The 19,303-nt window shown below is 53.9% G+C and overlaps 1 protein-coding gene across 1 annotated transcript; it reads left to right on the plus strand.

Annotated features, from left to right (window-relative positions):
* Window positions 1–436: 436 nt before the first annotated feature.
* Window positions 437–19,028, plus strand: CNNM3 (cyclin and CBS domain divalent metal cation transport mediator 3). Its single transcript, XM_040623545.1, has 9 exons — window positions 437–2,536; window positions 2,648–3,573; window positions 10,192–10,335; window positions 11,332–11,481; window positions 11,848–12,017; window positions 12,219–12,315; window positions 12,619–12,752; window positions 13,192–13,330; window positions 16,606–19,028. The coding sequence occupies exons 1-9, from the start codon at window positions 2,217–2,219 to the stop codon at window positions 16,668–16,670; spliced, it is 2,145 nt and encodes a 714-aa protein (XP_040479479.1). The 5' UTR covers window positions 437–2,216; the 3' UTR covers window positions 16,671–19,028.
* The last annotated feature ends 275 nt before the right edge of the window (window positions 19,029–19,303 follow it).

Here is a 19,303-nt window from a genome sequence, read left to right on the forward strand (position 1 = left end):
GCAGACTTGAGAAATAAGCAGGTTAGCCAGTGAAGTCACAATAGTTATGAGTTTAAAACTCCAAGTATTTAGATGAGCTGGAAATGTCTTGAACCAAATGAGCAGTAAGGAAAATAGCCCAGGGAGGTCAATGAGGGACCTGAAGGTCAAGTGGCATGTGTCTCCATTGATGCAATGACAACCCAGGGGATGAGGGTAAAAAATGGCGCAGAGCCAATGAAGAAAGAAGCTGGAGAAGAACTGTTGAGGCCTCTATTGTTAAGAGAAAATTGCTCCTTGAACAGCCTCGCCCTACTGGATTCTTTGTTTTTGGGTATCCACAGTTTAAAGATTTTATTTTATTATTTATTTGACAGAGATAGAGACAGCCAGCGAGAGAGGGAACACAAGCAGGGGGAGTGGGAGAGGAAGAAGCAGGCTCATAGCGGAGGAGCCTGATGTGGGGCTCGATCCCACAATGCCGGGATCACGCCCTGAGCCGAAGGCAGACGCTTAACCGCTGTACCACCCAGGCGCCCCTGGGTATCCACAGTTTAAATGACCATTTGTGTTTCCAAGTGCAATCCAATTGTCCTACCCAAAGATTTTCTCCAAAAAATGAATTATCAGTTGTTTTCCAAGGGCACCTAAGACCAGATCCATAAGGAGTTTTTCCTGTTTTTGCTCTGGAACTGTTCTTTGCTAATTAATAATTTTTCAGGCACATAACTTTCAAGTATGTCGTCCATTCTATTTCAATGTCAGCATTTTACCTGGACTTGGAGACGGAAGTGTGAACTAAAGGGGCTGAATCCATAGTTTTTTTTTCTTCAAAGGAGGCATGCTGATCAGTGGAAAGGCTCAGAAGTGTCATTATTGCTTCTGCTGGTGGCTTATTCTGTAATCTGCAGTAAGGCATATAGCACCCTCTAGATAAAAACTGAAAACATGGAGATTTGGTTGGCCTACTCACAGGGCTGAATTTACAATGTTGAAGAGACATTCTTAGCATCCTTTGAAGAGTTTTTCCACAAAGTATTTTTTCTTTTGGTCATTTGCCATGGATTTGCTCATTTTTGCACATTGCCTTCCACACATTTTACTTAATTGTGGCCACAGTGCCTATACTTTTTATTACTTTCATGACCTAGCAAATGTATTTCCATAGATGCCTTATGAAGATTTTAAAAGACATGTATACGAGCACCCTTATCAAAAATCTACTTTTGTTAGGTAATTTGAAAATACATAAAAATGTAAAGAAAATACAAAAACAATCTGGATCCCTGTAGAAAAGCCTTGTTCAGTTTGTCTATTTCCTTCCAATCATATAGAGATCGTACACAATGGGTGAAAAACATTCCATCCTGTCAAGGAACCATATTGTCTTCTAAAATAACTCTCTAGTAAGGATCCTCTTGAGTAGTTCTTGTCGTTCCCGAGGAAATGGTTTCCCAAGGATTATCTGCTAGAAGTGGAGTGACCAGGTCACGGTAATTTCTGACAGAGCTGCCCTCTGCTAACGTGGCTGGGATGGTGACCAGGGTATTAGGCAGGTCGTGTTGAAATCCATCCATGCGAAGTCATCCTTCACTTTTTCTCCTGTGAAAGCAGCTATGAGGGTCCAATGAGGTGGTGATTTCGTGTGTTTACATAATTACCATCGTTCTCCCTGGCAGGAATGCATATTCCTTGAAGGCTAAGGGCTGTGTCTGACGTCCCCAGACCTATAGCACGGTCAGGCGCAATCTTCAAGAAACTTGAGCTTCCCAACGTTCGGTCACCGTTCTTTTGGCTCTCCTTGTCCCTAGGCCAGTGGTTCACGGGGCCCTTCCCTAAGAAACGGTACGTCTGCCACACACTTGAAATCTCTGCCTGCAAGCCGCACCGCTCCGCGCCCTGAGTCAGGGACTTTCCGGAGCACAAGTGCGGCCTCCGGGTGCGCCGGCACGGCCTGTGGGAACTGGACGCCCGGCTCGCCGCTCCGCGCGTCCAGGCGCTGGCCACTTCTCGCCCTGGGAGTCACGGCCGAGCCCCGCGGAGCCGAGAGCCCCACGCCCCCGGCCCGCCCCGGGATCGCGCCGCCGCTTGTTTACTCCCCGGCGCAGCCTAGTCCGACCCTGGGGCCCGCCCTCGTCCGCCGCCTATTGGCGGAGGAGGCGCCAAGGCTAGCGACGATTGGTCCGGGGGAGGCGGAGGGGTAGGCTGCGCGGGAGGCCGAGAGGGGGCAGCAGGCGATGGCGGCGGCGGCGGCGGCGGGTCGTCTAGGCTGGTTGCTCGCCGCGCTGTGCCTGGGCAACGCCGCCGCAGAGGCGGCGTCGGGCCCGCGAGTGTTGGGCGTCTGTCTGGAGGAGGACGGAGCTGCGGACGCGGGGTGGGAGCGCGGAGGAGAGGTGCGGGCGGCACCGGAGGCTACCTTCCGTCTGCGCCTCTTCGGCTCCGGCTTAGCCAACAGCTCTTGGTCCTGGGTGGCCCCCGAGGGGGCGGGCTGCCCCGAGGGCGGGCCGGCCGCGGCGCCCGAGGAGGCGGCGGCCCCCACGGGCGAATGGCGCGCACTGCTGCGCCTGCGCGCCGAGGCCGCGCGCCAGCACTCGGCGCTGCTGGCGGTGCGCGGGGATCCCGGCGGCTCGGCGGCCCAGGAGGCTGCGGCCCCCGCGGGCGAGTGGAGCGCGTTGTTGCGCCTGCGCGCGGAGGCCGTGCGCCCGCATTCGGCGCTGTTGGCGGTGCGCGTGGAGCCAGGCGGCGCGGCAGCGGAGGAGGCGGCGCCGCCCTGGGCGCTGGGCCTGGGGGCGGCGGGGCTGCTGGCGCTGGCGGCGCTGGCGCGGGGCCTGCAGCTGAGCGCGCTGGCGCTGGCGCCCGCCGAGGTGCAGGTGCTGCGCGAGAGCGGCTCGGAGGCCGAGCGTGCGGCGGCGCGGCGCCTAGAGCCCGCGCGGCGCTGGGCGGGCTGCGCCCTGGGCGCGCTGTTGCTACTGGCCAGCCTGGCGCAGGCGGCGCTGGCGGTGCTGCTGTACCGTGCAGCCGGACAGCGCGCCGTGCCCGCCGTGCTGGGCAGCGCCGGGCTCGTGTTCCTGGTGGGCGAAGTGGTGCCGGCCGCCGTGAGCGGGCGCTGGGCGTTGGCGCTGGCGCCGCGCGCGCTGCTCCTCAGCCGCCTGGCTGTGCTGCTGACCCTGCCGGTGGCGCTGCCCGTGGGCCAGTTGCTGGAGCTGGCGGCGCGGCCTGGAAGGCTCCGCGAGCGCGTGCTGGAGCTGGCCCGCGGCGGCGGCGACCCCTACAGCGATCTCAGCAAGGGCGTGCTGCGCTGCCGGACGGTGGAGGACGTACTCACGCCACTCGAGGACTGCTTCATGCTGGACGCCAGCGCCGTGCTGGACTTCGGCGTCCTGGCCAGCATCATGCAGAGCGGCCACACGCGCATCCCAGTGTACGAGGAGGAGCGGTCCAACATCGTGGACATGCTCTACCTCAAGGACTTGGCCTTCGTGGATCCGGAAGACTGCACGCCGCTCAGCACCATCACCCGCTTCTACAACCATCCGCTCCACTTCGTCTTCAACGACACCAAGCTGGACGCTGTCCTGGAGGAGTTCAAACGAGGTAACGTCGGGACATCGGGGAGGGGACACGAACGCCAGCGCTCTCCGCTGGAAAAAAGGTGGGGATTTATGGAAGCCTCGAGGAAAGGGCCCTATCCTTACGGAGGTCCCTCCGAATGCCCTTTTAGACGATGGCCTCACAGTTCTGTGACCTTTTGAAATATTTAAAGGCTGTGTCTTTCAGAGCGCTGTAGAAAGCAAAATCCCCCTTTTCCTGGTAGGCCCGATTGACTCTAACCCACCAGCTTTTTCTTTTAAGGTAATTTTTATGGGCTTTGGCTTTGTAACAGGTCTAAATTCTTAAATAGAAACTAAAAGAACATAGAAAAGAGGATAGTCTCCAGACACCTGGAGGTTTTCACCTGCACACATAACATCAGGTTAGCTGGGCCTGTGACGTTTCAAGGGATTATTAAGGTCTTTCATGGGCTGCTGCCTTGCTGATAACAGAAGAAGGAATGATACCTGATTTTCTGCAGGTGTGGAAGACATTTCCACTTTGATTTCATCAGCTGCAACTTTATGGATGCTGAGTTAGTCTCCCCTTTCTTTCTTTCTTTTTTTTTTTTTCTTTTAACTTCCTCTTTTCTAACACTGACTAAGGTGTGGCAGGGTGTCCCTTAACTCCACAGTTCAGCCTCTCCTTTCACCTTGGTTATCTGAGCAACTCTAAAAATGGAGACCCAGCCTCCAAGTGTGAAGGTGTGGGTTCCTCTGCAGTCCTTTTCATTGTCAGGCTTGGGTATGCTCCCCAGAGCTTGGCTGCCCCTTATCTGCCAGCCCGGCTTCTCACCCCTGAACTCCTGCAGGATGAGCATAGGGGACACCCCGGGACTCTGGCTGGGCTTGACCCAAAAGGCAGCATAACGTGAGGCTGGAAGAGAGCGGAGCCCCTGATCTTCCTGGCAGCTGTGAAGGCTCCTGGCCCCAGGCCGCAGGGGTGTTGAGTAATCAGTCATGGTTTGGGTGTTGAAAAGTTAGGCAGTTACTGGCCTTACTGCACCTGAGGATTGGGTGAGAGGCTTTGCTGTGTGGCTCTGACTGCTCTGCTAGAGTGTTAGCTCTTAGCTGTTTCCCCCAGAAGGTGACTGTGCAGCCCCTCTCTGGGAAGGGGAGCCTGGGGTGGGGGCCAGACCTCTGCTGGTGAGTACTCCATCTGGGCCCCTGTAGCTTTACAGGCAGTGTGAGGTTCTTGTGGCGCGGTGGCCACCACCCCCGGCCCTGGAGTGCCCGAGGAGGGTTCCGTCCTGCCCCTGCCACCTCCCTGCTTGAGACCCTGGGAAGGCTGGACTTGCTCTCCGGGGCGCTGACTTTGAGCACTGACGGGTACGGAGACCAGTGGGTAGCAGGTCCAGCAAAGAAATGGTGGTAGCTGTACACAGGTGTTCAGCGGCGGACCTGGAGAGGAGATCCAGGAGGGTTTTGGGAGGTGGAATTGAGAGGGCTTTGTGGTTAGCTGAGGAGGCTTTGTGGGGCGAGAGAGAGGAGCCAAGGGTGAAGCCTGGGTTTCTGGCTTGGGGGTGGTGTTGCCCTTCCTTGAGGCGGAGCACCTACAGAGAAGGGAGGTCATCCTGGTGGCGGGGGTGACACAGGTGAGTTTGTTCTGGGCCCCAGAGGCGGACTCTACCAGTTGATGAGAAATACGAGTTTAAGACCCAAGCAGGAAGTAAAGATCTGGTTCTTGGTAAAGAAGTGGCCCCTCAAGCCACAGGTGTGGCGCAGAAAGCTGAAACACCTGAGGGCACAAGCGTGTAAGGGGTGGAGGGTAGCAGAGGAGAGCTGCTAGGAGGAGACCCAGAAGTTCAGAATGCCCTAGAAGAGACCACTTACCAAGGGAAGGCGAATGATCAGGAGAGGCCAGCATCATGTCATTTGGATTCAACAGCCAGGATACCCTTGATCTTTGCAAGAGCAGATTTGGTGCTCCCCCAGCGTGGGGTGATGGGGGAGTGAATGAGACGTGACAGCCGAAGTAGATGGGCCTCCCATGAGGTATGGCTGCAGAGCGGAAGCCAGAGAGCAGTGGCTGGGAGAGGACTGGCAGGGGAGGGGGCCTTATGCTCTTCGGTTTAAGATGGTAAGTTGAGTGGCTTTGGGTTTAAATGTTGCCGGAGCCGGTCGGGAGAGAAGGCCCATGGTCTAGGCTGCTCCTGTTCTGGGAGGGTGGGTGGCCTTGGAGCAGCTCTGGGGAACCCGGAGGTTGGATGGGGAGCTCCTCAGTCATCCTCACCTCCCTCCACCCCTGACAAGTGAGGGCCATTCTCAGGGGCAAATTGGCTTCGTCTTTCCTCTGACATCCTGGAGCCTTTCTCTGCTAATCTTTGCAGTGCACTCCTTTGGCAGGTATATGTTTTTCCTCATTAAAATCCTTTTTAGCTTAACCCCTTTCTTCATTCTGCTTATAAACAAAGGGCATATTGCAGCCTTTATGGCACCTGAGGTTTTAGAAATCAATTCCCTTCCCGTGTCTCTGCCAAGTGTGTGAGGTGGTGGTGCCCTCTGAATTTCCTGAAGCTGAGTCCTTGGCATCTTGGCAGCTGCCATGCTAGGCCCCGTTCCTTTCATCTCTTCAAAGCACTGTCTGTTTTGGAACTTTATAGTCTGGGAGAGGCACCTTCTCTGGTGAGGTGCTCCTTAGTTAGTGTGCAGACTTGAGATGATCCCGAATATTTTGGGCAAACATTACCAGGAAGAGAGTGTGTTCTGGAGCTGTAATAAATAATGTGTATTTTCTTTAAAGCTTTTAATCCCGACATCTTTGTCAACCCCCCCAATGAGAATATTCAAGGACATTCAACCAAAGGAGGAATTAGGATGCATGAGCTTTTCAGAATCTCTGCTTTAAACCAACCGAGTTCTGGTTCATTGTCAGAAGACGAAGGATTCCCCACGATTCTGAAAAGAGTCAGACCTGCTGTGGGGAATGTTAGCCTAGCACTTTTCTCCTAGGACATATTCTGACAGTTGCTTTACAAAATAAAGGGGGGTTGGCGCCTGGGGGGCTCAGTCGGTGAAGCATCTCCTTTGGATCAGGTCATGATCTTGGGGTCCTGGGATGGAGCCTTGCATCAGGCTCCTTGCTCAGCGGGGACTCTGCTTTTCCTGTCTCTCTGCCCCTCCCCCTGCTTGTGCGCACGTGCTCTCTCACATAAATAAATAACTCTAAAAAAAAATAAAAGGAAGGCAGAGGAATTTAAACTCCATCTGCATTTTTACAAATATCCTAGAAATTAGGCATATGGAAGAGTTCTCTAGCATCTGTATAATTTATGAGTGCATTCGAGCCTGCTAACTAAAACTCCGTAGAGCCTTTTCAGGCCTTTCTGGTCGATGCTGGTAAGATGCGCCATCTGCCCCTTCCCTGAGGCTCTGAGCTCAGGGAGAGCCTGGAGGCACCTGTCCTGGGGCCCGTTAGTGTTTCCACTCAGCCAGCCAGGGGCCTGTGCATTTTCAGAGCATTTTATCCTATCAGATCAGTTAACTTTAATCCCTCCAGCTGCCCGTTCTCTGTGTACCCCTGTTGCTTTTTCTTAGTTGCCGTCTGAACCCCTCAGACATTCTGTCTTGAGATGAAATCACGTGGCCACTGTGTCGGGGGACCTTCCAGGGGCTCTGCTTTCGTCTGTTTGTCGTGCAGTCATCCTATGTGGCAGGTCACTGAGAAACTTGTTTCCCAGGAGTTGGAAAGTAAGGGAGAAGTTAGCCTATTCTAGGCGTAACCTACCAAGGGGGCTGGCATTCTGGAACAATGGAGCCGAAATGGGTTCTCTCTGCTCTTAGATGGCCATCTAGAACCTGGGCTTTGGTTCCCAGAATCTGACCAAAATTGTGTGTCCAGTGTCGACTTCCTCATCTGGTCTAACAGATTAGTATCACGTGAGGGGGCCGACTTGGATCTCATAGAAATGATTCCTGTCTGCTGGTGGGAGCCATTCCCAGCACAGATACCCAGAGGTGGGAAGCTTCTGGAAATGGTGCTGTTCCTCATTCAGTACTTCTGTCTCAGCAGGAATGAGCAGGTAGTTCTCGGGGACCCCTGGCCTTTTTCTCCTGGAAAGGGGGAAGACAGTGTCGTCATTTCTGCCTTTAATTTTAGACAAAATTTAAAGATGTTGGGATTAAGGATGTTGGAGCATCCTGGAGAACAATACTTTTCTTTAGAAGGGCCCCTGTGCTAGACAGTGCCTTGCCCAGTGTAACTCACCCGGAGGGGAGGGTCTCCTAAGATTTGGTCTATTCCTCTCCAGTGAAAGTGAGTTGAATATGATGGTTAAGAGAATGGATTCAGGGGCACCTGGGTGGCTTAGTCAGTTAAGCATCTACCTTCGGCTCAGGTCATGATCCCAGGGTCCTGGGATTGAGTCCTGCATTGGGCTCCCTGCTCAGCGGGGAGTCTGCTTCTCCCTCTCGCCTTGCTCCCCCCTGCTCATGGTCTCTCCCTCTCTGTCAAATAAATAAATAAAATCTTAAAAAACAAAAACAAAAACAAAAAACCAGTTTCAGGAGCCAGCTGCCTGGGTTCAAGTGTCAGTTTTGCTCTTGGGTGAGTCACTGAAGCTCTCTTAGCCTCAGTTTTCTCTGCAGACTGTAAATGGAAATAATACTCTGTTCCCAGTAACTTAGGAAATGAATGGAGCACTTAGTGGCCAGCACTCAGCACCACATGCCGCATTTCTTCAGTCACAGGGGCATTGTTTTCTGTATGTCAGCATGTCCGCGATCAGGATGTGTCTCACAGTTGATGGCATCTTCGATTTGATGAAATACAGTAAATGTGTTCTTTTTCTTTTCTATAGCCTCATTCCCTCTTTTTTTTTTTTTTTTTAATTTTATTTTTAAGTCATCCTCACACCCAGCGTGGGGCCCGAACTCATGACCCTGAGATCAAGAGTTGCACGCTCCACCGACTGAGCCAGCCAGGCGCCCCTGCCTCATTCCTTTCTTGATCATTTGGCCAGTGGTCCATTAATAATAATAGCTTTTGGTTGACTGGACCTTTTCACTTTATCTAAATTTGGAGCAGAGGTCTTCCTGCACCTGATGCTGGGGGGTGGGGCGTGGATGCTGAAAGAATGAGGCAGAGCGTGCCAGACAGACTTGGAGAGAATGTGCTTTTGAACTCCAGTCACTACACTGTAACTAAACCCAAGGTGTGTAAACCCAAGGTATGATTGACCCAAAGAAGTGATGTTGGCTTTCCGCTTTACCAGAAGATTCTTGAAGCAAATACTCTGGATCCAGGCTTGCTTTTACCCAAAACTTTTTTCACTAGTAATGAAGGGCATGGCTGAGATGAGTTTCTCCGAGTTCATATCCTAGACCTGCGCAACCCCGGCCATGCCCACATGTGGTTGAAAGGCAGCTGGGCTGAACTGAGATGTGCTGGAAGTGCCTAACACACACCAGACTTCAAAGACAGTACAAAAAAGGAAAATGGGTTTTAATTTGTAAAAATTTTAAATTAATTTTTTTACGGTTTTTAATCTCTTACATCCAACATGGGGCTCGAACTTACAGCCCCAAGATCAAGAGTCACATGCTCTACCAACTGAGCCAGCCAGGTGCCCCTGTTTTATTAATATTTTTAATTTTTTTGGATTCTATTTGAGAGAGAGAGTGTGCTGGGGGTGGGTAGAGGAGAGGGAGAGAGAATCTCAAGCAGACTCCACCCTGAGTGCGGAGCCTGATGTGGGGCTTGATCTTGTGACCCTAAGATCATGAACTGAGTTGAAATCAAGAATTGGACGCTTAACCGACTGAGCCACCCAGGTGCCCCTGTTTTAATATTTTTATATTGATTGCAGGTTAAAGTAATACTGAGGGCTATAGTGGGTTCATTACAATATGTTACCAATTAATTTCACTTGTGTCTTTTTTTTTTTTTTAACGTGGCTACTCAGAAATGTAAAATTACATATATAGTTTGCATTCTGTTTCTTTAGGACAGGTGTAAAGTTTCATAGATGAAAAGCGGAGTCAATTCTTGAAGTTTTCTCAACATTCCCCAGCACTCTGAGCCTTGGGCTTTGTTCAGCCTTCCGTTTCTTTATCAGACAGATAGGAAGCCCACCTGAAGGAGGGGAAGGTGAACGGTTCCAGGCTGCTGCCCTTCCTCCCGCACAGTCTGGGCTCTGATTGGCCACTCACCATTTATCATCTTCCCCCTGGATGACTTGCATAGACCTTGACTTCTGGAAATAAAGGACAGCTTTCAGAAATGGGGAAACTTGCCCAAGAGAGTCCCTGGGTGGCCCCTCTGTGTCCCCCATTTAGACTATCCCCGGGGAGCCCATGCTTCGGGTCGGGGCCCTTGTGCGTGCAGCCGTGCTGCGTCTGTTCTGGTCTAAACCATGTTCCTGTAGCCCCGAGGCTGACTCCGCTCTGCCCCTGCCTGGGTGGCCGTGTGCCTGAGATTTAGGGTCCTCGTGTATAAAGGGAGGCTCCTCCTCACGAGCGTGTTGAGAGTCTTAGGTAAGAACTTGGGAAGGGTCTCACTGGGGCCCGGTACCTTGTGGGAACAGAGATGTCAGCTCCTGTCACTCTGGTGAGCTTGAACCAGGCAGGACTAGGCAAAATGGGAGGCCCCGGCCAGCTGTAATCTGAGTGTCCCCTCCCCCAGGGAAGTCGCACCTGGCCATCGTGCAGAAGGTGAACAACGAGGGTGAAGGTGACCCCTTCTACGAGGTGCTGGGCCTGGTCACGCTGGAGGACGTCATTGAGGAGATCATCAAGTCTGAGATCCTGGACGAGTCTGAGGACTACCGTGAGTCTTGACTCCTGGCAGCGTTCCATCTCAGCTGGTCCTTCAAGCCTGCTGAGATTCGTGGCGTGCCTCGGAGGACAGCGGGTCTCTGCGTTGCTGAAACAAGGCTGCATCTCCAGTCAGAGCTGTTACCTAGCCGGGCCTGTGAGGGGGCCACACCTGTGCCTGGAAGTGGAGCCGCTGCGGCCCTGCGGGGCCTTTGCAGCCACCGTACCTGCCTGGGGCTCTGGCTGCCTCTGGTCTCCCCGGCACAGATGGGGGCTCTGCCCTTTACGGGCCTTTCCCAGGCTCCCCGTCTTCCTTGGCCCTTTGGCTTTCTCATGTTCTTTTCTACATTCCAGAAGCCTCTCCTCAATCCCATTCTTTACTGCTGATAGGCTCTTTCCAAAACAGAAGATCCTGGGGCCTGTGACGATGTCTTAGAGGTGTCGGCCTCTTAGGATGGCCGAGGTCTGCAGGGCAGGCACAGCCCGTACTTGAGGGCTGGGGCCTCACATGCACACCTGGGACACTGAGCCCCCCACCTCTGTTTGCTATCAAGTGAATTGCTTTGCCCACACGTCTGTCCCCAAAATGCAGCCTTTTTAGCTCGGTTTCTCAGACTGCCGTAGGCCTGGGGACGTCAGGTTAGCTGCGGCTCTGTGGCACCTGTCATCTGCAGAGACGTGCTTTCTGATGAGGGGTCTCTTAATGACCGATGACGCCTCTTGCTGTCCTGTCAGTATTCCACCTTCCCCACTCCGAGGAGAGGAGCAGTCCCTTTCCATGCTGCCTCAGGGCAGAGCTGGAATGCGCGCCTGTCCCCTCTGTCCTGAGTAGCAGGTTTACTCCGTGCTGGAGTGGCCGCCCGGCCCCAGCAAGGCAGCAGTGCCAAGGGCGTATCTCAGGGGCTCTGTTGCTCCCCCCCCGAACCCCCAGGCCTTGCCAACGTGCCTTGGTTTGGTCGTACTGATGGGAGGGCTGCTGTTGTCTCAGTGGGCCTTCTCCCCATCCTAGGGGATGCCACGGCGAGGAAGAAGCCTGCTCCTCTGAGTGCCCCTCTCCGGCGGAAAGAGGAATTCTCCCTGTTCAAGGTGTCTGACGATGAATATAAAGTGAAAATCTCACCTCAGCTGCTCTTGGCCACCCAGCGCTTCCTGTCCCGAGGTGAGGGGAGAGGTGGGCCTTTTCTTTGCTCTCTTGCTCACCGTGCAGTGAGCAGGAGGACGCCAGGGCGGACACTGAGTGCCCTCATTCCCAGTGAGGGGGAGAGTATCCGGAGGACTTCTCTGCTTCTCTCCAGCCCCGGCAGCATCTCGGGGCACCTGAGGGGCGGCTCCTCCCTGCCAGGTGGCCGAGCGCTGAAGCCGGGCTGGCACCACCTCCGGCGAGCCACGGCAGGCGGGTGTGTGGCCTGCCGGTTCTCTCGTGTTGGGGAGGTGCCCTGGCTCGGGGGGCAGCAGGAGTCGGGTGTGGTTGTGCAGGCCGCTCTGGGCCCGGTGGACACTGTCCCTTTTTCCCACCACGGGGCAGAGGTGGATGTGTTCAGCCCCCTGCGCATCTCCGAGAAGGTCCTGCTGCACCTGCTGAAGCATCCCAGCGTCAACCAGGAAGTGAGGTTTGACGAGAGCGACCGCCTGGCTGCACACCATTACCTGTACCAGCGCAGCCAGCCGGTGGACTATTTCGTTCTCATCCTGCAGGTAACTGGGAGCCCAGCCTGGAGCCTCCCACTTGCTCAGAAAGTAGGGAAGGGTCAGAGAGGGCGCATCATCCACGCCCACAGCCCCTGAACAGTGGGGGTTGGTGCTTTCTCCTTGTGCTCTCTCCTGGCAGGAAAGGTAATCTGTCCACATCTGTTTCTCTCCCTGCCCCTCCTTCCTCCCTCTCCCTACACCTCCCAGGGCAGGGTTGAGGTGGAGATCGGGAAAGAGGGCCTGAAGTTCGAGAACGGGGCCTTCACCTACTACGGCGTGTCTGCCCTGACAGCACCGTCCTCGGGTGAGCTGCAGCCCCTCCTGGAGGGCAGGGCTGGGCTTGGCTGCCGGGCTGGGGCTCCCCGGGGCCCAGGGTTCTGGGCTGGCTTTTGTCCTCTCTGGGCTGTCGAAGGAAGGGGCAGCGTTTCTTTGGGCCTCATCCCTGTTGCTCGCTCCTACCCCGGCCAAGCCTCTCCCAGGAGGAAGTGTGCTTTTGGTCCTTCTCTGTTTGTAGCCGTGTTCCCTCTCCAGAGTGATCTGTGGGGTGGATCTCCGGGGCGGTGCAGTTCTCCCCACCAGAGACACCACTGACTGTTCCTTCTGATAGGTCACCAGTCCCCGGTGTCTTCGCTCCAGTCCATCCGCCACGACCTGCAGCCCGAGCCAGCCGATGGCGCCCGCTGGTCTGCGTACTGTCCTGACTACACCGTGAGGGCCCTCTCTGACCTGCAGCTCATTAAGGTGACTGTCGGGGCTGCTTATTGGTGCTGTTAGCCAGCTTTGTGTTCCCAAGGGGCTAAACCAGCCAGCCTCAAGTTTGTATGGGTTAAGAGTAAGTTCTGCTTGAGTCTCTCTCAGACTTCCCGGAGCAAGACGCGTTACTTGCTCTGAAGGACAGACAGCCTTGGCTCCTGGAGGCCCCTCTGACTGCTGGCAGTCTAGTCCTGTCGTTGGGGCTGTGCACCCACTTTCCTTTTGAGATCTTAAAGACACTGCTTGATCGTTCTTTTCTGCTCTTAGCTGGCTTAAAGTCTTCATTTTTCTTGGTCCTGCTGAGCATGACGCTGTCACCTGGTTCTGGTGCTTGTGGGCAGAAGGGAGACGTGTGAGCTGCTTGGACCTCACTTTCTCCGTCCAGCTTCACAGTTGCCTGTGCCTGGGAATGCTTTCTGTCCTGCAGGTCACGCGGCTGCAGTACCTCAACGCACTCCTGGCTACTCGAGCCCAGAACCTGCCACAGTCCCCGGAGAACGCAGACCTCCAGGTCATCCCAGGCAGCCAGACCAGGCTCCTCGGTGACAAGACAGCCACGGCAGCAGGTGAGCCCGGCAGGGCCGCATCCCCCGGTGTGGCGGCCCAGAGGGCGCGCGTGTCCTGTGCTGGTCCTTGCTGCTCCCACACACACTCTCTGTGCCCTCACTCCGCCTTGCGTTCCTCTTCCCTTGTCCCCTCTTCTGCCCATCCTTTCCTTTTTCTCTTTTCACCGTTCTAAATAGCTCCGATGGCACCGCGCTACAGACCAGCTGACACTGAAAGTACGTTCAGTCAGCATTTTCTCTGGAGAACCTGCGAGGATGGGTTGACTTAATTAGAGAGTAGTTGCTAAATGGGAGTAAGATCCAGTTCAGACACTCTTGGTCAGTTAGGATTAGGGTGAGGTTACCAGTGGGCCCGGCTCAGAGGGTGGTCGGCTGGTGGACGCCATCCCAGAAGCTGAGAAGGGCACCTGTTGAGATGTTTGGTCAAGTCAAGCTAATATTTAAGGCATGCCCTTCACATCTAGGGTTCCACTGTGAGCCAGAAGATCACGTTGGAAGACATGGACTTTGCGATGTGGGATGGGGTGTGGGCTAGCAAACCCTGCGTTGCAAAGTGTAAGGAGGGAAAAGAAAAAGGAGCCTGTGGAGAGTGGGCTTTGGGTAGGAGTGCTAAAAAGTTAGAGAACTTTCTTGTCCTTATTACTCAGGAAGGTACTTTTATTCCGATTGAGCTCCTAAATTGGGGTCAGAGATACACTCGAGGGCTGGGTGGTCTTGGGGGAGTGGGCCTGGCTTCCAGAGAGGCCTGTGGAAGGAACTGCAGGCTGTCGGCTGCCCTGGGCACTCTGAAGTGGGGACCCCGAGCTCTCTGGAACACTGGCTCCCTGGCTGTGTGCTAGGAGCTTTGCTCATCCTCACTCACCTAAGGAAACGTCTCCATTTTCAGGGGTGGTGGTTGTTAGGCCCGTTTTACAGATGAAGAACCCAAAGCAGTGAGAGACTAGGCGCTCTGGCTTACAGCCTGTGCGTGCCCCTGGGCCCTGGGCTTTGGTGTCTCACAGGGAACAGCTCTGGTTACTTAGACCTACACTTGAGAACATGAGCGCGGTTTCATGATGGATGCTTCCTGAGAGGTGACGGGCAGGTGCGGGGGACAGGAAGCCTCGCCCCGTGCCCGAGCGCTCCATCTCTGTGCGTTGGTAGAAGGGCCCCAGCTCGAGGCGTGCTGCTGCAACCCGGGATCCGGGCCTTTTCGCGCCTTTCTCGGGAATGTGTACTGAGAAGGTGGTGTCCTACCTTTCAGGGCTGGTCACCGTTCTGTGTTTACCTGCTGTCACATTCTGTTCTTTCGTGAGATGCTACTCATTCACGCCAGCACGTTAGACTTGAGCTTCAAAAGCCCGTATGTTTATGTTTTTTCAAAATGGGTGCATTTGATTTTCGGTTTTTCAATGTGAACCTTCTCTGGCGTCATCTGCTTACTCAGATGCTTGTGTTCTAGTCAGGGTATAGACTTAAATCTAAGAACGATGTTTTTTTCTTCATTTCATCTGTTACTATACATGCAGGGTTTTTAAAGCCCTTTTTTGGCTTTATTGGGCAGCCCTCTGAGGACACAGTTATCCCCTGAAAGTTCGCTTCGCGCCATGTTGCTTTTACCAAAGATTTATGTTCGTGCCCGTTTTCACTAACTGAAAGAACTCCAGAGAGGAGATTTGCTCACGAAACAGTAATTGTTTCTTCGCATTCTGCCATGCTGGCTTACAGAAGATTTCATGGGAACGCTCTACTTTGGGAAAGCGGGGAAACCGTGAGCTGCAGTGGCTCTGCGTGTCCTTTTCCTTCTGGGATGGCTGACCCGCTCTGCACAGGGGCAGCGTCGTAGCCAGTGAGGTTTGTCCGAGGCGCAATCACGCTGACCGTAGCGTGTTACCATCCCCGGTCTGTTGCCATGATGTTGGTTTTCCCCCAGATGTGGCCGGACGTCTGTTCCCAGTGAGGCGCGCCTGCTGTCTTCCTGCTCCCTGCCTCAGCCCCGAGGTCTTGCTGTGGCTCATCTCTGTTGGGTGGCCCTTCACTGCCCCCCAAGAGAGCTGAGTGTCGCTGCACACGTGGAGATGTCACCAGGGACCTTGCTTAAATAGTGCAGACCAGAACCATCCCCCGATTGACTCTGGCACTAGATTCGATGGCAGAGAAGCGCCTTGATTGAGGTGCTTGGAAGATTTCTAACTGCCTGCAGCAGGGATCGGCAGACTGGCCAGCTGCTGGGGCCGGTAAAGCCCTGTCGGACCCTGCCCGTTTGTTTGTGGATCGTATGTGGCTGCCTTCGGCTGCGACAGGGGAGCTGAGTCGTTGCCACGGGGACTGTGACCTGCAAACCTAAAAATATTGGCCCTTTACAGAAAGTTTCCTGACCCCTGGCCTGTCATGTCAGACTCGGGGTAAACTCCCGCACAGTGGCCATTCCCAGAGCTGATTTCCAGGGGAGAGTCCGCTCCAGACACCGCACTTCCTGCTCCCTCTGGTTCTGAGCCGCGGGCCTCGGGGGGGCACACTCCCCCCCCGGCCCCCCCACCCCCGCCCATCCCCCAGCCTGCCCGTGGGGTTGCCCAAGCCGAGCGGCCCTGCCGGCGCAGCTGCACAGCTGGTCTCCTCTTGTCTCTCTCCCCTCTGCTCTCTCTAGCCTTCCCCGTAGACCTTTCCCTCTTTGGCACATTTGGAAACTGCAGTTGATAATTGACTGTGGACTAGTGAGCATTTTTTGTTTTCAGAAAACACCCAAGGTAAATATCTTCCCTTTCACTTTCTCTTTGCTTCCCTTCCCCAGCCCTCTAGCTGCCAGGAGGAGCCCTGGACACTGCTGCCCCCAGACAGAGAGGTGTTTCTCCGGGGGTGGGTGGTGAGGGGGCCCTTCCTGTCCTTCATTGCTCCTTTCCATTTCATGTTTCTGGAAGACGGGCGGGCTCATAAAATAACCTGCTTATGGTGGAAACTAAACCTTGCTTCCAGCGCGGGGGCTTTCGTGTCCAGGGCAGGCTCCTCTTGCCCAGTTTTATGGCCTTGGCCTCCTGTGAGCAGAAACCACCGGCCCTGCTTTCCTGTCTCTCAGTGATGCAGCCCTCCTCCCAGTGGTTTTCTCTTGGGAGGTGGAGTTTAGCCTGACCATTGTCCTGACTGCTCACTGCCGGCTCTGCCTTGACACTGAGGTGTCTTGGGGCTTCTCTGCTTTGCCAGCCCCTTCCTGTCCTAAGAGAATTATGATACTTGGTTTTGATGGGACCTGCTTCCTTCCCTTGCTTTGATAGTAATTCTCCTTTCCCTCTCTCCTCTAGGGCCCAACCACAGCAGACCTGGCCTCCCAGCGGAGGAGAGCCCTGGGCGGAACCCAGGCGTTTAACTGCTTGCCAGGCAGCCCCAGGTCTGGGGAATGGACAAGCACGTGGGGAACTGGAGAGCCGAGGAGTAGCGTCCTGTCAGCCTGTCCCCATCCCCTCCAGGCCACGTTTTAGATGGCCCTTATAGATGTGGGTCCTGGGCTGTCCTCAGAACCAGACCTCAGTGCCAGGAGCCTTCAGCAGGCCGTACCCTCCTTTCGGAAATGGGGGTCAGTTGGGGCACAGCCCTCCAGGCCTGCTTCTGAAGGGAATGAAAAGGACACTGTCATCTCCGGTCCCCAGGACCCAGCCTTCTCCCTGTGACGACAGTGCAGTGTATTTATACCTCTTTGGGCCAAGCCATGATGTGAGTGCACGATTACTGCCTTTACGGGGCTGTGACCTGTACTCGCTTCGCTTTCAATTTGCAACCTTCTGCTGCCGGCAGCACTTTCTGAGCAAACCAGGAGCACTGGTTTTGGCTGGGGGTTCACATCCTTGGCCACAGTGAACTATTTGGCTTCCCTTACAATGCCATGTTTCAGAGCACACGTCCCAGCCTGTCCCATGTGCTGAACCTTGAAGCTCGATGACCCCCGCCCCAGTATGTCCCACTGTCCTGCTCCCTCCTGTGGAGGTTGCTTCTCTGAGCCCTGCGCTCAGAGCCCTGAGCGAGCAAGCTGGCCCCCGGTGGCACTGCGGAGGCCTCCTCCTGCCTCCCTGTCTTGCTTAGTTGCCACTAACAGTATTGTCACTTCTGTGTTTGAAGAACAGAGGTCATACATGGGAGGAAGGGGTGTGCTGCCCCTAATCCCTTCTTGGTTGCTGGATCCCAGGGAGAGGAACCAGCCATTAGACCTTCTTCTAGGCCTCCGTGGAGAGCTGGATGGCTGGCATTTGCACGGAGAGCACCAAGGGAGGGAAGGGTTGGTAATGGAGCAGGTAGGCCCTCATCCCCTTTCTTTAAAAAAAACCAAAACACACAAAAAAACAAAAACACCAGTTTTTCTTGTATCTCTGAAACATTTCACCTCTTTGCTTTTTTGCTCTTCTCAGCTATGGGGTTTTAGAGAATGGGGAACAAGAAGGCATTTATGTTTTTCTTCTGGTTTGCCCATATTGACCTTCTACAGTTCTTCAACTGTGTAGAAACTGGGGCGTCACAGAGATGCAGGATTGCAGATTGGATAGGGAGGGAGGAGGATTTCTGGAACCTTTTTCAAAGGAATTTGGGTCCCTTATCTGGGACCGGTGGGAATGAAGGCCAAAGAACAATGGCATGCTCACTTAGAAACTTCCCAAGGAACTCTAAGAGCAAACCCAGGTGGGAAACATACTTTACAATCATCTCTCTCCAGAACAGTGGTTCTTAACCTTGGCTGCATGTTAGAATCCCTGGCAAATTGAAAAATACTGATACCTGGGGCCCTGTCTTCCAGGGAGACTGATTTAATTGATCTGGGCATCAGGATTTTATTTTTTGAAACAGTTTTAATTAAAAAAAATATATATTCCCCCCCCCCCCCAGGTCCACACCCAACATGGGGCTTGACCTCCCAACCCTGAGGTCAAGAGTCGTGTGCTCTACTGAGCCAGCCAGGAGCCTCTGAAACAATTTTAGAGTCACAGAAGGATTCCATATACCCTTCACCCAGCATCCCCTAATGTTAAACATGTTACATAACCTGGTACATCTATCAGAACTAAAAAAATTAACATTGGCACAAACCTGTTAACTAAATTACAGACTTTATTTGGATCTCACCAGTTTTTCCAGTAATGTCCTTTTTCTGTTGCAGGATCCGATCCAGGATACCAAGTTTCATTTAGAGTTATTGCTTGCTTTTTTCTAACTTTTTATTTTGAAACAATCTCAGAATCGTAGGAAGTTGCAGGCTAGAGGGACCCTTCACCCAGTTTTCCTCAGCGGTTGCTCTCACACAGAACACAGTATCAGAACCGCAAAGCTGACACTGGCACCATGCGGGTGGTAGTTCTGTCCTCCTAGGTAGATTTGTGTAGCTGCCACGGCCCTCTTGACGAAGAGCTGTGCCGCCACCACAAGGACCTCCCTCGGAGCGCCGCATTAGAGCCACAGACACCCCCCCCTCCCCCGGGCTTCCATCCCTAGTCCCTGGCAACCACTAATTTGTCATTTCAAGAATGTTCTGTAAGTGGGGTCATACAATATGTGACCATTTGGGACTGGCTTTTTTCGCTCAGCAGAATATTCCAGAGATGCGTCCAGGTTGTTGCGTGTGTCAATAGTTCATTCCTTTTGATTGCTGCGTAGTATTCCTCGATAGACTCACTGTCCCGTTGAAGGACATCTGGGTGGTTTCCGGTTTTTGGCTGTTCCAATAAAGCTGCTATGAACATTCCTTACAGGTTTTTGTGTTAACGTGGGTTTTCTGAGGTAAAGGTCCAGTAATACAATTGCTAAGTTGTGTGGCCGCTGTGTAGTTTGTTTTTGAAAGAAACTGCCACGTGCCTGTGGAGTAGCTGTACGGTTTTACGCGCCCCCCCCCCAGCGACGTGTGAGTGATCCAGTTTCTCTAAATCCTCACCAGCATTTGGTGGTGTCACCATTTTTTATTTTTAGCCATTCTGGAAGGTGTGTAGAGAGATCTTGTGGTTTCCCGTTGTATTAGCACAA

The sequence above is a fragment of the Ursus maritimus genome, unplaced genomic scaffold, assembly GCF_017311325.1.
Source record: "Ursus maritimus isolate PB19 unplaced genomic scaffold, ASM1731132v1 scaffold_6, whole genome shotgun sequence".
Classification (NCBI taxonomy): Eukaryota; Metazoa; Chordata; class Mammalia; order Carnivora; family Ursidae; genus Ursus; species Ursus maritimus.

Bases quoted from the DNA above. Each gene is read 5' to 3' on its own strand.
- CNNM3 (XM_040623545.1), top strand. From the start codon at position 2,217: ATGGCGGCGGCGGCGGCGGCGGGTCGTCTAGGCTGGTTGCTCGCCGCG. The intron at 3,574-10,191 runs GTAACGTCGGGA...CCCCTCCCCCAG, and splicing joins CCTGGAGGAGTTCAAACGAG to GGAAGTCGCACCTGGCCATC. The intron at 12,753-13,191 runs GTGACTGTCGGG...TCTGTCCTGCAG, and splicing joins CTGACCTGCAGCTCATTAAG to GTCACGCGGCTGCAGTACCT.